Here is a 19,742-nt window from a genome sequence, read left to right on the forward strand (position 1 = left end):
TTCTTGGGAAAAACAGGGAGAAGGGAGTTTAGAATGGATATATACACACTTCTATATTTAAAATGGATAACCAACAAGGACCTGCTGTATAGCACAAGGAACTCTGCTCAGTGTTATGTGGCAGCCTGGATCGGAGGGGAGTTTGAGTGATAATGGATACATGTACATGTATGGGTGAGTCCCTTTGCTGTTCACCTAAAACTATCACAACATTGTTAATCAGTTATATCCACCCCCCAAAAAAAAATCTATTTCATTAGAGGCTAACCAACTGGGATCCTACCAGTGCCAGAGGGCAGTGCTATGGTGGGAGGCAACGAGTCAACTGGACTCCCCACTAGTCTTTCTGCGGACCTCTCAGCAAACACATGGTATGTTTTCCAAAACAACTCCAATTCTCCAACACCAAACACATGGTATGTTTTCCAAAACAACTCCAATTCTCCAACACCAACTGGGTGTCCTGCAGTGCAATTCAAGTCTGACACAAACTAACCAGAATTAACATCAGATTCCACAGTTTATGGGTTGAATCCTATGACAGTACCCACTGTCAGATGCCAGCTGCAAAGTGGGCAGGGGCTGGGCTAAACACATTTCTGCCTGACCCACCACAAATTTAGAGGTTCCCTGGACAACACCTCATCTTTGTTAATTGTCTAGAGCAGCTATCAGAATGAAGACAAGCACTGCTTATTACTACCAGTTTATTTGATTTTTTAAAACTTTTTATTTTGTATTGGGGTTATTGTTCAGTCACTAAATCGTGTCTGACCCTTTTGTGACCCCATGGACTGCAGCCTGCCAGGCTAGAATACTGGAGTGGGCTGCCATTTCCTTCTCCAGGGGATCTTCCTGACCTAGGGATCAGACCTGTGTCTCCTGCATTGGCAGGCGGGCTCTCAGTGGAGCCACCTGGGAAGCCCCTCTATTGGGGTATTTATGTTTGAGTGTGTGTGTGTGCTCCATCATTTCTGACTGTTTTATCAGGAACAGCCACGTGGAAAGGGTGCCCAGGGCAAAGTGGTGGGGGTGGGGGTGGCAGGGAGCTTCCATGTTATCTCCACACATGACAGCTTCCTGGCTCACTGATGGGTTCACCAAGTCAGATCTCTCTGAATCCCGAGCTTTAGGGGTTTCCATAGACTTTTCTTATGTCGACCGCTGGAGAAGGACTCAATCTTCAGCACCTCCTTCCTCTCTTGAGGCTGGGAACTGGGCTGAAAGTTCTTCCTGGTCACTGGTGACCAAACCCCTACCCTGAAGCCATCAAGGGGCCTAGAAACAGTTGCCTTATTACAACATAAGATGCTCTTATTATCAATAGAGGAGGTATGGTTAGATAGCCTCACTGACTCAATGTATATGGATTTGAGCAAACTCCCATAGGTAGCGGAGGACTGGAGCCTGGTGTGTTACAGTCCATGGGGTCACAAAGAGTCAGAAACGACTTAGCGACTAAAAACAACATCACCAGTATCACTCAGAGTCCAAGGGCCTTGGGAAATCTTTGCTAAGGACTGTAGACAAAGACCAAACATTTTTCTTATCACACCAGAGAAGGGCAGAGCCCATGGACACAGGCTCATTAAAATATTCAGACCAGATCATGGGATGATAAAACTTTCCTCTTAGCCACAACAAACCACTACATCAGAAGACATATGTTTAATCACGGTAGGGAACTCAGAAACAATGGTATGTTCCAGAACTTATTTAGAAGTCTAAAGGGCTGTGGCACCCCACTCCAGTACTCTTGCTTGGAAAATCCCATGGACGGAGGAGCCTGTTAGGCTGCAATCCATGGGGTCGCTAAGAGTCGGACACGACTGAGTGATTTCATGTTCACTTTTCACTTTCATGCATTGGAGAAGGAAATGGCAACTGACTCCAGTATTCTTGCCTGGAGAATCCCAGGGACGGGGGAGCCTGGTGGGCTGCCATCTATGGGGTCACACAGAGTCGGACATGACTGAAGTGACTTAGCATAGCATAGCAAAGGGCTGCAATGCAGGAGACCTGGGTTAAATCCCTTGGTTGGGAAGATCCCCTGGAGGAGGGCATGGCAACCCACTCCAGTATTCTTGCCTGGAGAATCCCATGGACAGAGGAGCCTGGTGGGCTACAGTCCATGGGGTTGCAAAGAGTCAGACACAACTGAGTGACTAACACAGTACCTCCAAGGTAGACAGGGGAGACAAAAACAAGGACAACTGAGGATATTTTACCTCTGACAGTGACAACAAATAGTCAACAGAACTTAAGTTTAGGCAAATAAACATCAAACCTGACATTAAAGGCCTATTTACCTCAGCTCCTTTTCACAGTACAACCTGTCCAGTATTGGCCAAAAAAATTCAAAGGCACAAGAAAAGATTAAAAAAACACATCTTCAGGAGATAGTTTAGACATCTCTTTATAGGAAAATGCCCTCAGCAGGATGTCCCTTTCCTTGTCATTTCAGCAAAGCTATAATGGAACTAACTTTTAAACGAGGCACCTACATGCCCTACTCATCTCCCGCCCAAGCACATCTTTCCAATATTTAATCACACAAAACCTTGACTAGTTTGTCAGTTCTTTCTGTAAATCAAAGAAGCAGGTCAAGAGGGAGGAGATGTATGTATACTTATAGCTGATTCATGTTGCTTAGCAGAAACCAACACAACATTGTAAAGCAATTATCCTCCAATTAAAAATAAAATTTTTAAAAAGTAGAAATGAATAAATAGAATAAGAAGGTAACAGATGACCATATATCATCCATAGATTCCCTTTCAGGAACCTCACAAACAAACTGTGTGGCCAAATTGTGTGATTTACGTCTAGAGGAAGAACACAAGTCAATGAGACAGCATGTAGTGGTGAAAAGGGACAACTCTGATCCTCAGCTGTTGCAAGGAAAAGCCAACTCTGACTCTGTGATGGAAATGGTTTCTTGGACTTGCTTTTCCTTGCTGTTGTTACTATAATCATACATAATGGCCTGCTTCAAAGGACCCTGACACTTTGTATGCATGGATTAGTCACGCAGTCATGGCTGATGCTTTGTGACCCAATGGACTGTAGCCCACCAGAATCCTCTGTCCATGAGATTCTCCAGGCAAGAATATTGGAGTTGACTGCTATTTCCTCCTCCAGGGGATCTTCCAGACGCAGAGACTGAACCCAGGTCTCCCACATTGTAGGAGGATTCTCTACCAACTGAGCTACCAGAAAGTCCGACTGTTAAACTATAGTGCTTGTGTGTAGCTAACAGGCATATAATCTCACTCTGCCCACCTGTGAATGGCTGCAACAAAAAGAAAAAATTAACACACCCCTTCCAAAGGCTGGACCTTCCTGGAGATGCTTTGCAAGACTTGTTCAGTCGCTCAGTCGTGTCCGACTCTTTGCAACCCCATGGACTGCAGCATGCCAGGGTTCTCTGTCTTTCACCATCTCTCAGAGCTTGCTCACACTCATGTCTATTGAGACAGTGATGCCAGCCAACCATCTCATCCTCTGTCATGCCCTTCTCCGTCTGCTCTCAACCCTTCCCAGCATTAAGGTCTTTTCCAATGAGTTAGCTCTTCGCATCAGGTGGCCAAAGTATTGGAGATTCTGCTTCAGCATCAGTCCTTCTGATGAACACTCAGGACTGATCTCCTTTAGGATGGACAGGTTGGATCTCCTTGCAGTCCAAGGGACTCTCAAGAGTCTTCTCCAACACCACAGTTCAAAAGCATCAATTCTGCAGCACTTGGCTTTCTTTATGGTCCAACTCACATCCATACATGACTACTGGAAAAACCATAGCTTTGACGATACAGACCTTTGTCGGTAAAGTAATGTCTCTGTTTTTTAATATGCTGTCTAGGTTGGTCATAGCTTTTCTTCCAAGAAACAAGTGTCTTTTAATTTCATGGCTGCAGTTACCATCTGCAGTGATTTTGGAGCCTCCCCCCCCCCCCCCCACATAAAGTCTGTCACTGTTTCCATTGTGTCCCCATCTATTTTCCATGAAGTGCTGGGACTGAATGCATGATCTCAGTTTTTTGAATGTTGAGTTTTAGGCCAATTTTTTCACCCTCCTCTTTCACGTTCATCCAGAAGCTCTTTAGTTCTTCTTTGCTTTCTGCCATAAGGGTGGTGTTATCTGCATATCTGAGGTTATTGATATTTCTCCCGGCAATCTTGATTCCAGCTTGTGCTTCATCCAGTCCAGTATTTCCCGTGATGTACTCTGTATATAAGTTGAATACAGTTTTGACATACTCCTTTCCCAATTTGGAACCAGTCCATTGTTCCATGTCTGGTTCTATCTGTTGTTTTTTGACCTGCATACAGGTTTCTCAGGAGGCAGGTCAGGTGGTCTGGTATTTCCATTTCTTGAACAATTTTCCACAGTTTATTGTGATCCACACAGTCAAAGGCTGTGGCATAGTCAATAAAGCAGAAATAGATGTTTTTCTGGAACTCTCTTGCTTTTTCGATGATCCAGCAGATGTTGGCAATTTGATCTCTGGTTCCTCTGCCTTTTCTAAAACCAGCTTGAACATCTGGAAGTTCACAGTTCACATATTGCTGAAGCCTGGCTTGGAGAATTTTGAGCATTACTTTACTAGCGTGTGAGATGAGTGCAATTGTGCGGTGATTTGAGCATTCTTTGGCATTACTTTTCTTTGGGATTGGAATGAAAATTGACCTTTTCCAGTCCTGTGGCCACTGCTGAGTTTTCCAAATTTGCTGGCATACTGAGTGCAGCACTTTCACAGCTGCAGGGAACATCAACAAAAGACACTGGCTTCCCTCGTAGCTCAGTCGGTAAAGAATCTGCCTGCAATTCAGGAGACCCCAGTTCGATTCCTGGGTTGGGAAGATCCGTTGGAGAAGGAAATGGCAACCCACTCAAATATTCTTGCCTGGAGAATCCCATGGACAGAGGAGCCTGGTGGGCTACAATCCACAGTGTCCCAAAGAGTTGGACATGACTGAAGCAACGTAGCATGGTACAGCATGTGGGATCTTAGTTCCCCAACCAGGGGTTGATCCTGCACCTGATGCAGTGGAAGCTGGGAGTCTTAACCACTGGACCACTTGGGAAGTCCCTCTCTCTTTTCAAATGACTGTTCTTTCAGGAGCAACACTCCTTGAAACCACCTCCTGCACAGCATAGAGTCCCTCTCTCCCACCCCCCACTGGGGTATATCAGGGCCAGCCAACCCTGCCTCTGTCACAGCTTCACTCTAACACACAGATAGATCCCGGCAAAGATATCGACCCAGGACTAATTCGATGAGAGCCCAATTCCATACTTTGTTGTTTAGTCGCTAAGTCATGTCCGACTCTTTTGCAACTGCCATTTCCATGGGATTTCCCAGGCAAGGATACTGGACTTGGTTGCCATTTCCTTCTTCAGGGGAGCTTCCCAATCCAGGATCAAACCCAAGTCTCCTGCATGGGCAGGTGGGTTCTGGCAGCCACCAGGGAAGCCCAATGTGATACTACTGCTCCCCAAAGCCAAGGAATTGAAACTGCCACTCTCATCTGCTGAACCTAAGACTGAGGCCTGGTGGGGTCAACAACGGAACACAGGGCAGCACAGCAGCCAGCACAAGCTCACCAGCACCGAGCAGCCCCCAGCACCAGCTGTCAACAAAACGCAGAGCAGGTGAGCAAGTCAGAGCAAGAGAAGACAGACCTCCAGGGGTGCATCATGCCTGGCCATGCTGCTCATGGTGCCAACTGTCATCGTCACCTACAGTGGTCTGGTTCCCACGTTGAGACTGATGCTGGTGTGTCATGCAAACACACACACTCAAGGAGGAAAAAGTCTATGACTGGGACTTCCCTGCTGGTCCAGTGGTTAAGACCCTGTGCTCCCAATGCAGGGGGCACAGGTTCGATCCATGGTCAGGGAACTAAGATCCTGCATGCCACACGGTGAGGCCAAAAAAAAAAAAACACCACATATAAAGAAAGCCGGATTTTCCTGATGGTCCAGTGGTTAAGAATCCTCCTGCCAATGCAGGGGACACGGGTTCCATCCCTGATTTGGAAAGATTCCATATGCCATAGGGCCACAGCTACTAAGCCCATGACCCCTAGAGCCTGCTCTGCAACAAGAGAAGCCACCGCAATGAGAAGCCTGTGCACAGCAACTAGAGAGTAGCCCCCACTTGCTACAACTAGAGAAAGCCTGCATGCAGCAATGAAGACCCAGTGTAGCTGAAAATAAATAAATTTTTAAAAAGCCTATAACCCACATAATTGAGGTCTTAGGGGGTAGGTAGGGCTGGCCTTTCAAGTAGCGCTGAAATGGCTTCAGCAAGCAAGGAAAGGGGGCCTGGCCTGGGTTTTGATCATGGCTAGGGGGTGTTAGAGAAAAAATCATTCAATGACAGAAACAGGATAAAGTGGATTTCATCCAGAACCGTTGGGACAGGTATGGAGACCGATGGGCTGAGATTTCACAGCAGATGGGAAATGAGACTGTGCTCAGCTCTGAACACAGCATATCGAAGTGGGAAATCATGGCCAGAGAGCAAGGTTCGGGGTCAGTGGATAGAAACTTACTTGAAGGAAAAACAGGGCTTAGTGGGTCTGGATACACTGACCTCACAGGATTCTTACTGAAGTTAGGTCAGGGTGAGCACACATCACCTGAGGGGTGGCGGTGGGGCACAGGAACCCAATTGGACACAGAAAATGATCAGATATGAGGAATTGGGGAGCTCTGGGTTAACTGACTTATTAGTGGGGTTTCTGGACTTGCTAAGGAACTACTTATTAGCTAAAACTGGATTTCGCAAGGAACTACACAGATAGGCCCAGGGTAAGGTTCAGGGTCAGAATATTCTTTGGTCAAGCAAAGAATCTTGGGGTGGGGCCAGGACAAGGGTTCTGCATACAGACAGGGGCTTGTGTGGCTGAAGCATGAAGCTAATGCCAGAGGACTACAGACTTTGTCATCAGCTTGTTCAGGGGTGGACACAGCAGGAAGAGAGAGGGGTAAGGCATAAGCTGTCAGCAAACCTCAAAGAAATGTGGAGTCTGAAGAGACACAGAGAACAGACCTGTGTTTGCCAAGAGGGAGGGGCTGTGGGGGAGAGAGGGATTGGGAGTCCGGGATTAGCAGATGCAAACTATTATACATAGCACTGGTTCCCAACCTTTTTGGCACGAGATTGATTTTGTGGGAGACAATTTTTCCATGCACTGGGGTGGTGGTGAGGGGATGGTTTTGGGATGACTCAAGCCCATTACATTTATTGGACACTTTTCTATTATTACTACATCAGCTTCACCTCAGATCATTAGGCCCGGAGGCTGGGGACCCCTGATATATAGAATGGCTAAACAATAAAGTTCTACTATATTAACACAGGGAAATATATCCAATATCCTGGGATAAACCATAGTGAAAATGAATATATATATATATACACACACACATATAACTGAGTCACTTCGCTATACAGCAGAAATTAACAACATTGTAAATCAACTATATTTCAAAAAATTTTTAAAAATATGGAGTCTGACCACTCCTTACAAGGACAAAATGGGTATGAAAAATATGCATTCACAATGCCTTGTTTTTATGTGAGGAAACACTAACAGGAAGCTCAAGAAATGATCAGAACTGTGTATCTGCAGTGGCTGGAGTAACAGAGATGGACGGGGCCAGGACAGGTGGGCAGTTACTTTGCTTAAGTTAGGCTTTGTATCTTGCAGGTTTATTGAAAATAAGCAGAGAAAAAGATATATACCATGTTTTACTATTTCATAACCTGTCTTTAATTTTTGTATCAAACCAGTCAATCCTAAAGGAAATCAACCCTGAATATTCATTGGAAGGAGTGTTGCTGAAGCTGAACTTCCGATACTTTGGCCACCTGATGCAAAGAGCTGACTCACTGGAAAAGACCCTGATGCTGGGAAAGACTGAGGGCAAAAGGAGAAGAGGGCAGCAGAGGATGAGATGGTGAGAGAGCCTCACTGACTCAATAGACATGAGCAAACTCCGGGAGATGGTGAAGGAGAGGGAAGCCTGGTGTGCTACAGTACATGGGGTCAGAAAAAGTCAGACACAACTTAGGGACTAAACAACAACAATACGTGGGAAACCACAGCCGCTCCTTTAAACACTAATGGCTACAAAAGGATAAACCATACAGAATGAAAATTGCCACATCCTTGCTAACTAGAAGGTTAAGGTACATCCCAGTTTGCACCTTCTCTGTATCTCACATCAAGGAGGGGGAGAAGTATTTTCAGGAATAAATACAACATTATAATGCAACAAGGGTTTGGGTTTAGTTCTTTAAACACAGTAGAATTTTCAAAGATTGGTGTAAGCTTTTATTTAAAATTTATTTTTAAGTGAAAGACAATTGCTTTACTATATTGTATTGGTTTCTGCCATACAGCAACATGAATCAACCCTAGGTATATAAATGTCCTCTCCTTCTTTAACGTCTCTCCCTGACATAAGCTTTGATTAGCTGTCCTCACATCAGTGAAGATAGAAATTCCATTGCTTTAGCTTTTTTTTTCCTTTGGCTACACTGCATGGCTTGTAGGATCTTAGTTCCCCGAGCAGGGACTGAACTCCCGCCTGGGCAGTGAAATCTCCTAACCACTGGACTACCAGGGAATCCCCTGCTATAGCCTTTTAAATTTTAATATATTCTAAATATTAGTCACTCAGTCGAGTCCAACTCTTTGTGACCCCATAGACTGTAGCCCGCCAGGCTCCTCTGTCCATGGAGTTCTCCAGCCAAGAATACTGGAGTGGGTTGCCATTTCCTTCTCTAGGGGATCTTCCCAACCCAGGGATTGAACCCAGGTCTCCTGCATTGCAGGCAGACTCTTTATTGACTGAGCCATCAGGAAATCCTGCAATATACTCTAAAGATGTGCACACTGACATAAAAGAAAACGCATACCTGAAAATGTAAGCACATTCATCTCACATCTTGAGCTTCTCTTCCCTAAAAGGAACAAAGATTCTATTTAGTTCCACAATTGTCTTGCCTTATGACATCATCTCTGATTTTTTAAAGCCCCAGAAACTAAAAATGTTATTTCCCACACAGGGAATTAATTACAAAGTGTTAAAGGAAGTTAGAGCCAAAGGACTGCACTGTTTAATGGATAGAAGAATCCAAAGGAAAAAAACCACAAACTTTGGAATCAGCACAGATAAGCAGCCTGAGTCCTACAGGACAGACAGAGCCACACTCAGAAAATTTAATACATGCCAGGCTCTCCTGGCGGAGAAGGCAATGGCAACCCATTCCAGTACTCTTGCCTGGCAAATTCCATGGACGGAGGAGCCTGGTAGGCTGCAGTCCATGGGGTCGCTAAGAGTCGGACATGACTGAAGCGACTTAGCAGCAGCAGCAGCAGGCTCTCCTGGGGGGCTTCCCACGTGGCACTGGTGGTAAAGAACCTGCCTGCCAATGCAGGCGACATTAGAGACTCAGGTTCAATCCCTGGGTCCGGAAGATCCCCTGAAGGAGGGCATGGCAATCCACTCCAGTATTCTTGCCTAGAGCATGGACAGAGGAGCGTGGCGGGCTACAGTCCACAGAGTTGCAAAGAGTCAGACACAATTGAAATGACTGAGCAAGCATGCACGCAGGTTCTCCTGATTAAGACAGAACTGCTTGACCGGGTCAGTCCCTGGTGAAGGAGGGTGGGGGCACTGGAGCAGCCACAGGAATGAACCCTGGGAGCGCCACATGCCCTACTCTCCTTAGGGAATAAAGGGACCACTCCCTTTCTCAGGCATCTGTTCCCCCCAGTGAGAAAACTCAGCAGAATTCAATTTAAGGTGCTGACTCAAATGAACTCCCAAATTTGTGACCCCTAACCCAGGACATGGGGCTTCCCAGGTGGCTCAGGGTGCCTGCTAATGCAGGAAGATGTGGGAGACTCGGGTTCGATCCCTGGGTTGGGAAGATCGCCTGGAGGACAAAATGGCAACCCACTCCAGTATTCTTGCCAGGAGAATCCCATGGACAGAGGAGCCTGGCGGGCTACAGTCCATGGGGTTGCAAAGAGTCAGACATGACTGAGTTACTGAGCACGCATGCAGGAACCCAACCCAGGACTCAGAACTCCTGACTGTCACAAACTTTCTCAATGTAGACAAATTACACTCTGAGCACAGCTACGCTGTGAATGCAAAACTCCAACCTATGACTCGAAACAGCTCTGGGGGGACCATGTTAACAACTTCAAAAGGGAGTCACCACATCCTCTCTCCCCACAAACCCCTTGCACCATGTGCACTTGTATCCCCAGCTTTCCAGGGCTCTGTTGTTTCTCTCAGCTTAAGGGCTCCTTCCATTGTGGGTGTGAGCTGTGATTCCAGCAAAATCACACAAACCTGATGTTTATGTAGAAAGGAGGGAAGAAAATTATATTCTTCTAAGTCAACAAGAAACCCATAAGTATCTACTACTCTCGGAAAATGTGAATTATTATTTCCACGGCAAGAAATTGTTTTATAAACATGTAATTGGGGAAAGGATAAATTAGGAGTTTGGGATTAAAATATACACACTTCTATATATAAAACAGATAATCAACAAGGGCCTACTGTAGAACATAGGGAACTATACTCAATTTTGATTACCCATAATGGAAAAAGATCTAAAAAATAATATATATACATGCATATATACATATACGCATGTATATATATATCAGAATCACTTTGCTGTATACCTGAAATACATTGTAAATCAACTATATTTCAATAATCTTATTTGTTTAATTTCTCTAGAACATTTTATTTTACCTTTTTTTATTAATTTTTATTGGAGTATAACTGCTTTGCAATATTGGGTTAGTTTCTACTGTACAGCAAGGTGAATCAGTTATACAAATACACATATCCTTTTTTAGATTTCCTTCCCATTTAGGGTACCACAGAGTACTGAGGAGAGTTCCCTATGCCATACAGTAGACTCTTATCAGTTATTTTATACATAGTAGTGTAAAGATGTCAACCCCAATCTCCCAATTCATCCCTCGACTCATTTCAATAAAAAATTGTACTTGAACACCTCAAGCCTAAGCCCTGGAATTGCACTGGAACCCCCTCAAAAAACCCCAAAACTGATAAAAAAAAAACACCCCAAAACAAAAACAGACTTCAGAAAATTACTACACCTGTTCCGGGAGGAAGAAAAAGAGAAACAAGAATTTTTAATACAACCAATGTAACAGAAGAACTTTTTTTTTTTTCCCCTGAAGTTCACCTATTCCTTGCCTCTCTGGAAATATTTTATACTATCTTTCAATCTCCACTGGTTACATAAATTTTAATTTTTTTTAATAACTGAGGCTCACATAAATGAATAAATCTTTCCAGGGTGACAGACCAGGGGAGGGGTAGTGCTGACAGGTAAGAATACCCAGGAACATTTCCAAAGGGGAAAATACACCGAAAAGATTTCCCATAGGATGTTTGCACCCAGGAGAGATCCTGGGAAGTGAAGCACAAGGATTTCATACAACGTGGTTTCAGGTGGTTATCCTCAGCTTTCCTCTCATGGAAAATATACACAGCAAATATAAATGTTTAAAAGAGAGCCACCCGCAACTCTGCAGAGAAAGAATAGACAATTAAAATATGATGTCTGTTTGAAACACACCACGAAGGACAAATAGTTGATAAAGATGCTGTGAACTGAAGAGAGAGAGTTGGCTTTAGGAATGTGAGAGGGATCTTGGAAATTTAGGGATTTACTGCCAGTCGTAGGAAGAGTTAATCTGGGGAGATAGAGTTCAGGATTTGAAACCCTGCTCTCCAAACTTGGAAAACTCAGGAGAAAACGGGTCCCCCTTGGGTAGAAAGAAGGGACTGGAGGATCCCATACACCAAAACTCCTCCCACGCACAAGCCACGGAGAACAGATCACGATGGTCCCCTGATGACCCTCCCCGGGGTCACCACACATTCTGGAGGAGACGTGGGGCTTTGCAGGCAAAGCTGCCCAGAAAGGCTCCGGGCTTAAAGTTACCACCTGCAGGGACCGGACGGGAAGCCCGAGGTCCCGGCTGCCGGCCCCATCCCCACTTTGGGAGCCGGAGTGGAAGGAGGTTGAGAGGCGCCCCCAGGTGGACTCGAGGCAACAAACCCTGGAGTGGACCGCACAGGGAGGCGGTCCCGCCGAGGCCGACTGTCTCTCATCATCCCTGTCCCGCCTCCCTGTACCGAGACACCTGGCCCAGCACACTCACCACTTCACGCCTTCCGGGGTTCTCCGGCGTCATTCCTTAGGCTCACGCGGCCTCTGCAGCTCATAGCGGTAATGAAGCTGCAGCGAACTAACCTGAGCTGCTTCAACACGGCGAGACTCCACGCAGAGCGTGCCAGGAGAGGCCGACCACAAGGTTTGCGGGACGTGGCCCCACCCACCTTCCCCTTCTGCGGTCCTGATTGGACAGTTCGCAAGCAACGCCCCCTTTATCCTGAGTAATAATGGATCCAGAGGCCAAGTGACTGAGCAGAATCAGCTTCTGCAGGTGGGTAGAAACCTACCCCTCTCCAGGGACTTTTGTTTTTAAACCACTCTTGTTACTTGTCCTAGAGGGACAGTGGCAACTTCCTCAGATACTTCAGAACGTGGGGACACAGGTGTGCACAAGGAATTCCAGAGTCAGATCCCAGAAGAGCCGACGTTCTTGTCCAAAGCAAGAGCAGACCAACCGGAAAAACAGGGTCTGAGGGTCTTCCATCGGGAAAATAGTTCGCACAGACTGCGGAGCTACTGATGATAACTATGACACTCGATTTCAAACACACTGAAAAATATCCTCACCATGTGTAATAAACCTTCTGGCTCCATTTTTATCTTTGTTGACAGCGTCAAGGCGTACACACATCCCTTTCCCCCTCTCCATACATGTGGTATTTTAGCTAAAGAATCCCATGGCCTCCCAAGCACTTGTCTGGTGGGAAGTTTGAACCCTGCAGCCCTAGCCTGGGAATATGGACTCTTGTCCCATCAACCAGAAGTTGTGCGATGTGTTCAATAATACTCTCAAGTATACATGTTACGTGAGAAGGAAATTTTAGTTTCGTAGTATGTGCCTAGAGATTTTGAAATGTAAACGGCTATGATATCCCAAAGGCAATTCTGTTACTATTGTCACCAATATAACAAGAAACAATAAAAAGTTTTGGAAATGAACCATACACTTGAAAACTTTTGATATTCTTAACATACTGGTTCAAAACTTCTAATGAATTTATCTGAATAGTTTTATGAGGTAAAATACACACACATTTCCTGCAAGACTCCGATGCTGGGAAAGATTGAGAACAAAAGGATAAGAGGGTGACAGAGGATGAGATGGATGGCATCACCGACTCAAAGGATGTGAGTTTGAGCAAACTCTGGGACATAGTGAAGGACAGGGAAGCCATGCATCCTGGAATCCATGGGGTCACAAAGAATCAGACACCACTGAGGGACTAAATAACAATAACCACTAAAAGGATGTTGCCTACAAATATAATATATACATAAGGGCCCATCTTTGGGAACTCTGCCTTCACCTGTGAAGTGAAAGTGAAAGTGAAGTAGCTCAGTTGTGTCCGACTCCTAGCGATCCCATGGACTGCAGCACCCCAGGCCCCTCCGTCCATGGGATTTTCCAGGCAAGAGTACTGGAGTGGTTTGCCATTGCCTTCACCTGTAAGGAGCATTAAACTAAAATACCTTTGTTTAGCTACAGAAAACATCCTGATCAGAACAAGTTAATCACTAAAGGGATGTTGCCTATAAAGCTTAAATTATACGTAATGGCTCATCTCTGGGAACCCTGGGTTGTGTAATGAGCGTTAAGCTAAAATATCTATTTAGTTTACAGAAAACATTCTGATCAGGGTCACCTGTGAATGGCTGCAGGAAGGAAGAAATTAACACATCCCCTTCAGAGTCTGATCAGAACCAGGAAATGTTTGACTCCAACCCTTTCAAAAATTCAAAAGCAGGTTGAATTCTAAGTAAGAGAAGATAGTTCTTTGGGACACTAATCTGCCATCTTCTCAGTCATCTGGCTTTCTGAATAAAGTTGCTATTCCTTGCTCCAATAACTTGTCTCTTTTTGATCTCTTGGCCTGTCATGCAGCAAGCAGTATAAGCTTGCATTTGACAACAATGACTTTTCTCTGCTTCTTGGGAGCACTTCCAGCATCACTAGTGGCACTTCCTATGGATCCTGTGGTATTAAGCAAGGTTTACAGTATTGCACTGAGCACAATGAAAAAGACTCAAGGACCAGCAGAGAACACTATACTGCCATACGAAATTTACTGGAGAGACATAAACTGCTCAAGTGCTGATTAGCATCACATGATATTTTATGGATACTCGCACCTCTTGAGCTCACCACAAGAACAACAGGAAGTGGCTACAAAGTTATTACAGTAAGACTTCCCTGGTGGTCCAGTGGTTAAGTGTCTGCCTGACAATGCAGGCGTCATGTATTCGATCCTTGGTCCCACAACTACTGAAGCCTGTGCTCTAGAGCCTGTGTTCTGCAACGAGAAGCTACCACAAAGAGAAACCTGTGCACTGCAACTAGAGAGTAGCCTCTGCTCACCACAACTAGAGAAAGTTGGCAGGCACCAACGAAGACCCAGCACAGCCAAAAACAAATTTATTACAACACTAGAGTATATACTATAGTTAATTTTCTGTAGTTATGATTTGATACTACATGTTACACTTCTCTCAACTGTGAGTGGTGCCATATATGGTCCACATGTATATGAGATTTGACAAATTTTAACTTTTTATAACAGATATATGTATATTTCATGGAAGCAAATGACAAAATAGACTAGTATCTACTTTTAATACATTCACAACATAGCTAGCTTTTCCTAAATTTTTTCAGTATTAATGGGCTACAAGGTTTATCTGCAAGTTTTTTTTCAAATTGTTGTAAATCTCCAAAGTTTTTTCCAGTATATTCTTTGGAAAAAATCTGCATACAAGTCGACATGTGCAGTTCAAACCCATGTTGTTTGAGGGTGAATTATACTTTCTATAAGTCTACTGAGATGATCATGCCATTTTTGCTTTCTACTGTATTAATACATTTTATTCAGAGAAGGCAATGGCACCCCACTCCAGTACTGTTGCCCGGAAAAATCCCATGGATGGAGGAGGCTGGTAGGCTGCAGTCCATGGGGTCGCTAAGAGTTGGACACGACTGAGTGACTTCACTTTCACTTTCCACTTTCATGCATTGGAGAAGGAAATGGCAACCCACTCAAGTGTTCTTGCCTGGAGAATCCCATGGACGGAGAAGCCTGGTAGGCTGCAGTCCATGGGGTCGCACAGAGTCAGACACGACTGAAGCGACTTAGCAGCAGCAGCAGCATCGAGGCAGCATCCCTGAAGGGCTTCTTAGGTGGCTCAGTGGTAGAGAATCTGCCTGCCAATACAGGAGACACAGGTTTGATCCCTGGGTTGGGAAAGCCCCCTGGAGGAGGACATGGCAACCCACTCCAGTATTCTTGCCTGAAGAATTTCGTGGACAGAGGAGCCTGGTGGGCAGCAGCACCCCTGAAGTAAATCCAACTTAATCGTGTTGTGGTTAAAGATGCCGGACTGTATTTTTCAGTATTGTTGATTTTTGGGTGGTATCCATTTTCACATGGAAAATTGCTTTCTTGATTTTTTTTGGCAATATCTTTATCTGGTTTTAGAATCAGAGTAATACTGGTCCTATAGAATGAGTCTGAAGTGCTGTGTTGATTCTACCTGGGGCGAGGGTTTCTGAAAAATCATTAAAACTTTGAATGTTTTGGGGAAGAAACGCTGGACTGGAAGAAACACAAGCTGGAATCAAGATTTACGGGAGAAATATCAATAACCTCAGATATGTAGATGACACCACCCTTATGGCAGAAAGTGAAGAGGAACTAAAAAGCCTCTTGATGAAGGTGAAAGTGGAAAGTGAAAAAGTTGGCTTAAAGCTCAACATTCAGAAAACTAAGATCATGGCATCTGGTCCCATCACTTCCTGGGAAATAGATGGGGAAACAGTGGAAACAGTGTCAGACTTTATTTTGGGGGGCTCCAAAATCACTGCAGATGGTGACTGCAGCCATGAAATTAAAAGATGGTTACTCCTTGGAAGGAAAGTTATGACCAACCTAGATAGCATATTCAAAAGCAGAGACATTACTTTGCCAACAAAGGTTCGTCTAGTCAAGGCTATGGTTTTTCCTGTGGTCATGTACGGATGTGAGAGTTGGACTGTGAAGAAGGCTGAGCACCGAAGAATTGATGCTTTTGAACTGTGGTGTTGGAGAAGACTCTTGAGAGTCCCTCGGACTGCAAGGACATTCAACCAGTCCATTCTGAAGGAGATCAGCTCTGGGATTTCTTTGGAAGGAATGATGCTAAAGCTGAAACTCCAGTACTTTGGCCACCTCATGCAAAGAGTTGACTCATTGGAAAAGACTCTGATGCTGGGAGGGATTGGGGGCAAGAGGAGAAGGGGACGACAGAGGATGAGATGGCTGGATGGCATCACTGACTCGATAGACATGAGTCTGGGTGAACTCCGAGAGTTGGTGATGGACAGGGAGGCGTGGCGTGCTGCGATTCATGGGGTCGCAAAGAGTTGGACATGACTGAGCGACTGATCTGATCTGATCTGATGGTGAAGCCACTTAGGTCTGGGTTTTCCTTTTGAGTAGTTTTTTTGTTAGTAATTCAACCACGTCACTTGTTACAATTAGAAAATCCTTTTTTTTTCTTATTTTCTGTAGAATGTATTATTTTTTAGAGATTTGTCCATTTCATCTAAGTTATCTAATTTGTTGTGATACTGTTGTTCATTGAATTCCTTTATAATGTTTTTGTTTTTTTGGCTGCAATGCAAGGCATCTGAGATCCTTGTTCCCTGACCAGGGATCAAGCCCCTGACCCCTGTAGTGGAAGTACAGAGTCCTAACCACTGGAATCCCCCTAAATTTCTTTATAATCCTTTTTATTGCTATAAGGTTGGTGAAATAGTCTGTGTCTGATTTTAGGAATTGAGTCTTCTCACTGTCTGTCAGTCTAGCTAAAGGTTTGTCAATTTTATTGATTTTTTTTTCAATCAATCCACTTCTGATTTTATTGATTTTCTGTATGCTGTTTCTATCCTCTCTTTTCTGCTCTATCTTTTTTATTTCCTTCATCTCCTTGGGAGTGGTGGTGTTGGTTGCCCATCCTTTCAAGTGTGATAAGGTACAAGGTAGGATTATTGATTTGAGATCTTTTAAAATCCCATGGTCGGAGGGCCTGGTGGGCTGTAGTCCACAACTGAGTGACTTCACTTTCACTTTTCACTTTCATGCATTGGAGAAGGAAATGGTAACCCACTCCAGTGTTCTTGCCTGGAGAATCCCAGGAATGGGGGAGCCTCGTGGGCTGCCGTCTGTGGGGTTGTACAGAGTCAGACGTGACCAAAGCGACTTAGCAGCAGCAGCAGCACTTCTCTATGGATTTCTTTGACACATGGGGCAGTGTTCTGTAGTCACCTGAGGTGTAATTATAGTGTTTCACATGTCTTTTATTTTCATGTCGACATTTTGCCTACTTGTGTATATAATATTGAAGTGAGATACTGGAATCTCCAATTACTGTTACTTGTTTTTCCCTTCATTTCTCTTTTGCTTCATTTATTTTGGCAAAGTTTCAATAAGTTATGAGAGAACACAGACCTATCAAGACAGAAAGACAAGACACTGTTCCAGTCAAGAGACCATACTCTTGATGCTAATGTTTCAACATCCCTTGGCTTCCCTGGTGGCTCAGATGGTAAAGAATCTGCCTGCAATGTGGGAGACCTGGGTTTGATCCCTGGGTTGGGAAGATTTCCTGGAGGAGGGCATGCAACACACTCCAGTATTCTTGCCTGGAGAATCCCTATGGACAGAGGAGCCTGGTAGGCTACAGTCCATGGGGTTGCAAAGAGTTGGACACGACTGAGCGACTAAGCACACACACACACACATTGTTGTGCACTTTAGAGCCAAGGTACCCCATTGGCACAAATAATCAAGGAACTGTAGGACTTGGATACAGCAGCATAAGACAAACAAGTTCTTGCAGCCCTGATGATAATATTTTTGTGGGAAAAGACACATGGTTAGGAAATGATAAAGCTTTGGCTTATAGATGGAAATGAAGGCTTTGATGGAATGTAAAATAATAATGTGAGATAATAGGGAAACTGGGGTGTATATATATCTTTTCACTGAGGGTAGGCGCCTCAGTGAAATGGTGATGTCATTATTGATCACTGAATTTCTATGACGTAATACATCTTTAAAACTTTTTTAGGAACTCCTTGGCTGTGTAGATAAATGTTTAGTCACCAAAAACTCCATGGACTGTAGGCCACCAGGCTCCTCTGTCCAAGGGATTTTTCAGGCAAGAATACTGGAGTGGATTGCATCTCCTTCCCCAGGGGAACTTCTTGACCCAGGGATTGAATCTGCATCTCCTAATTGGCAGGCAGATTCTTTACCACTGAGCCACCTGGGAAGCTGTGTCAGTAAATAGGTTGCATCAATATAGAAATTCTGCATTCTTGTAATTAAAAGTAAAGATTCCCTGTAAAGAGAAAGATACAGACATGGTTCCTCTTCATTTTTTCAATTGTTAAACATTTTGTATATAGAATGTGTGCTCATGAGTTTGGGCATTGTTGGATATTGGCTCTTGGAACTTCCTAGTGATTTGGGCCGTGTTGTTTGTGGTGGTTTTATTTTTAACCACCTCATTTGAGGGGATTTTAATTTACCTTTAACTTTTAAAAATTGTTACAGTATTTGGTGCTTTCATTTTGCTGCTTAACACACCAATTAGGAGTTCCTCCTGTTTAGGGACATACATTCATCTGCACTGTTCAAACCCATCTTGAGTTTATTCTGTGAGTAGAGTGATGACTACTCAAGTCTGTTGTGATTTTCCAGTGGAAACATGATAAAAAAAATAGTGGATGTTTAGAGGCAATCATACAAGGAATAATTGAGGTGAGCTGTAGGGAGAGGGTATTACTTTGGGTAATATCCTAATTTAGTATAAAAGGAGAAATGAGAAATTTTGTGTCTTTTTATTGCAGGAGTGGTTAGAAGTCTTGTGCATCAGTGATTCATTGGCCTGTTTTACTATTTGAGGTTTCATTTCCATATGCTTAGACTTCCAGCATATGTTGTGTAAGAGTAGGAGACAAAAGTAATAGCTGTGAGTTTTTATGAAGTTTTGTAAATACATATAAAGCTTTTATATTTATTTATAGATAGATAAGAAGAAAGAAAATAACACAAATGCCTTTGTATGCTAGGAGAATATTAAACTCTCCTGAACTTCAAGTGTTCAACTTTGTCCCCCACCACTCTGAGATTCTTTCTAGGAAGAACTGAAGGACTGGGGAAGAAGGACATAGGCCACAACAGGCCTTTTTTGCAACCCTGTCTGAACACCCACTAGGGCTGCACCTCTCCTCGTTTCATCACCTAACTAGGAGTGAAGTGAGAGGGCTCCCAGGTCTGTCTTTGAGTCTAAGTCAGCTTCCTCGAACAGATCTTTGGACATACTGTGGTTCTGAAACCTAAAGGTGTACCTCAAATGGAATTTGCTGGGGACATCCTCATTCAAGTTCATCACCATCAGTTCCCTCCATGGGCATCCACAAACCATTTCCAAGTCATTGTTTCCCAA

General features: G+C 44.2%; 1 protein-coding gene across 3 annotated transcripts in view; it reads right to left on the reverse strand.

The window, feature by feature from the left end:
- Positions 1-19,742, reverse strand: part of LOC133250599 (zinc finger protein 791-like) — a 68,187-nt gene that overhangs the window by 24,819 nt on the left and 23,626 nt on the right. The window contains exons 1-2 of one of the 3 annotated variants that reach the window (XM_061422015.1): positions 12,244-12,297; positions 8,934-8,978 (exon numbers count right to left, since the gene is read on the reverse strand). In XM_061422015.1, coding sequence (XP_061277999.1) covers positions 8,934-8,951 — 18 coding nt within the window. In that variant the 5' untranslated portion in view covers positions 8,952-8,978; positions 12,244-12,297. Of the gene's footprint in view, positions 1-8,933; positions 8,979-12,243; positions 13,435-19,742 lie in introns of those variants that run through there. The other 2 variants (XM_061422016.1, XM_061422012.1) reach the window with 2 other exon arrangements.

Source organism: Bos javanicus, chromosome 7 (genome assembly GCF_032452875.1).
Source record: "Bos javanicus breed banteng chromosome 7, ARS-OSU_banteng_1.0, whole genome shotgun sequence".
Taxonomy (NCBI): domain Eukaryota; kingdom Metazoa; phylum Chordata; class Mammalia; order Artiodactyla; family Bovidae; genus Bos; species Bos javanicus.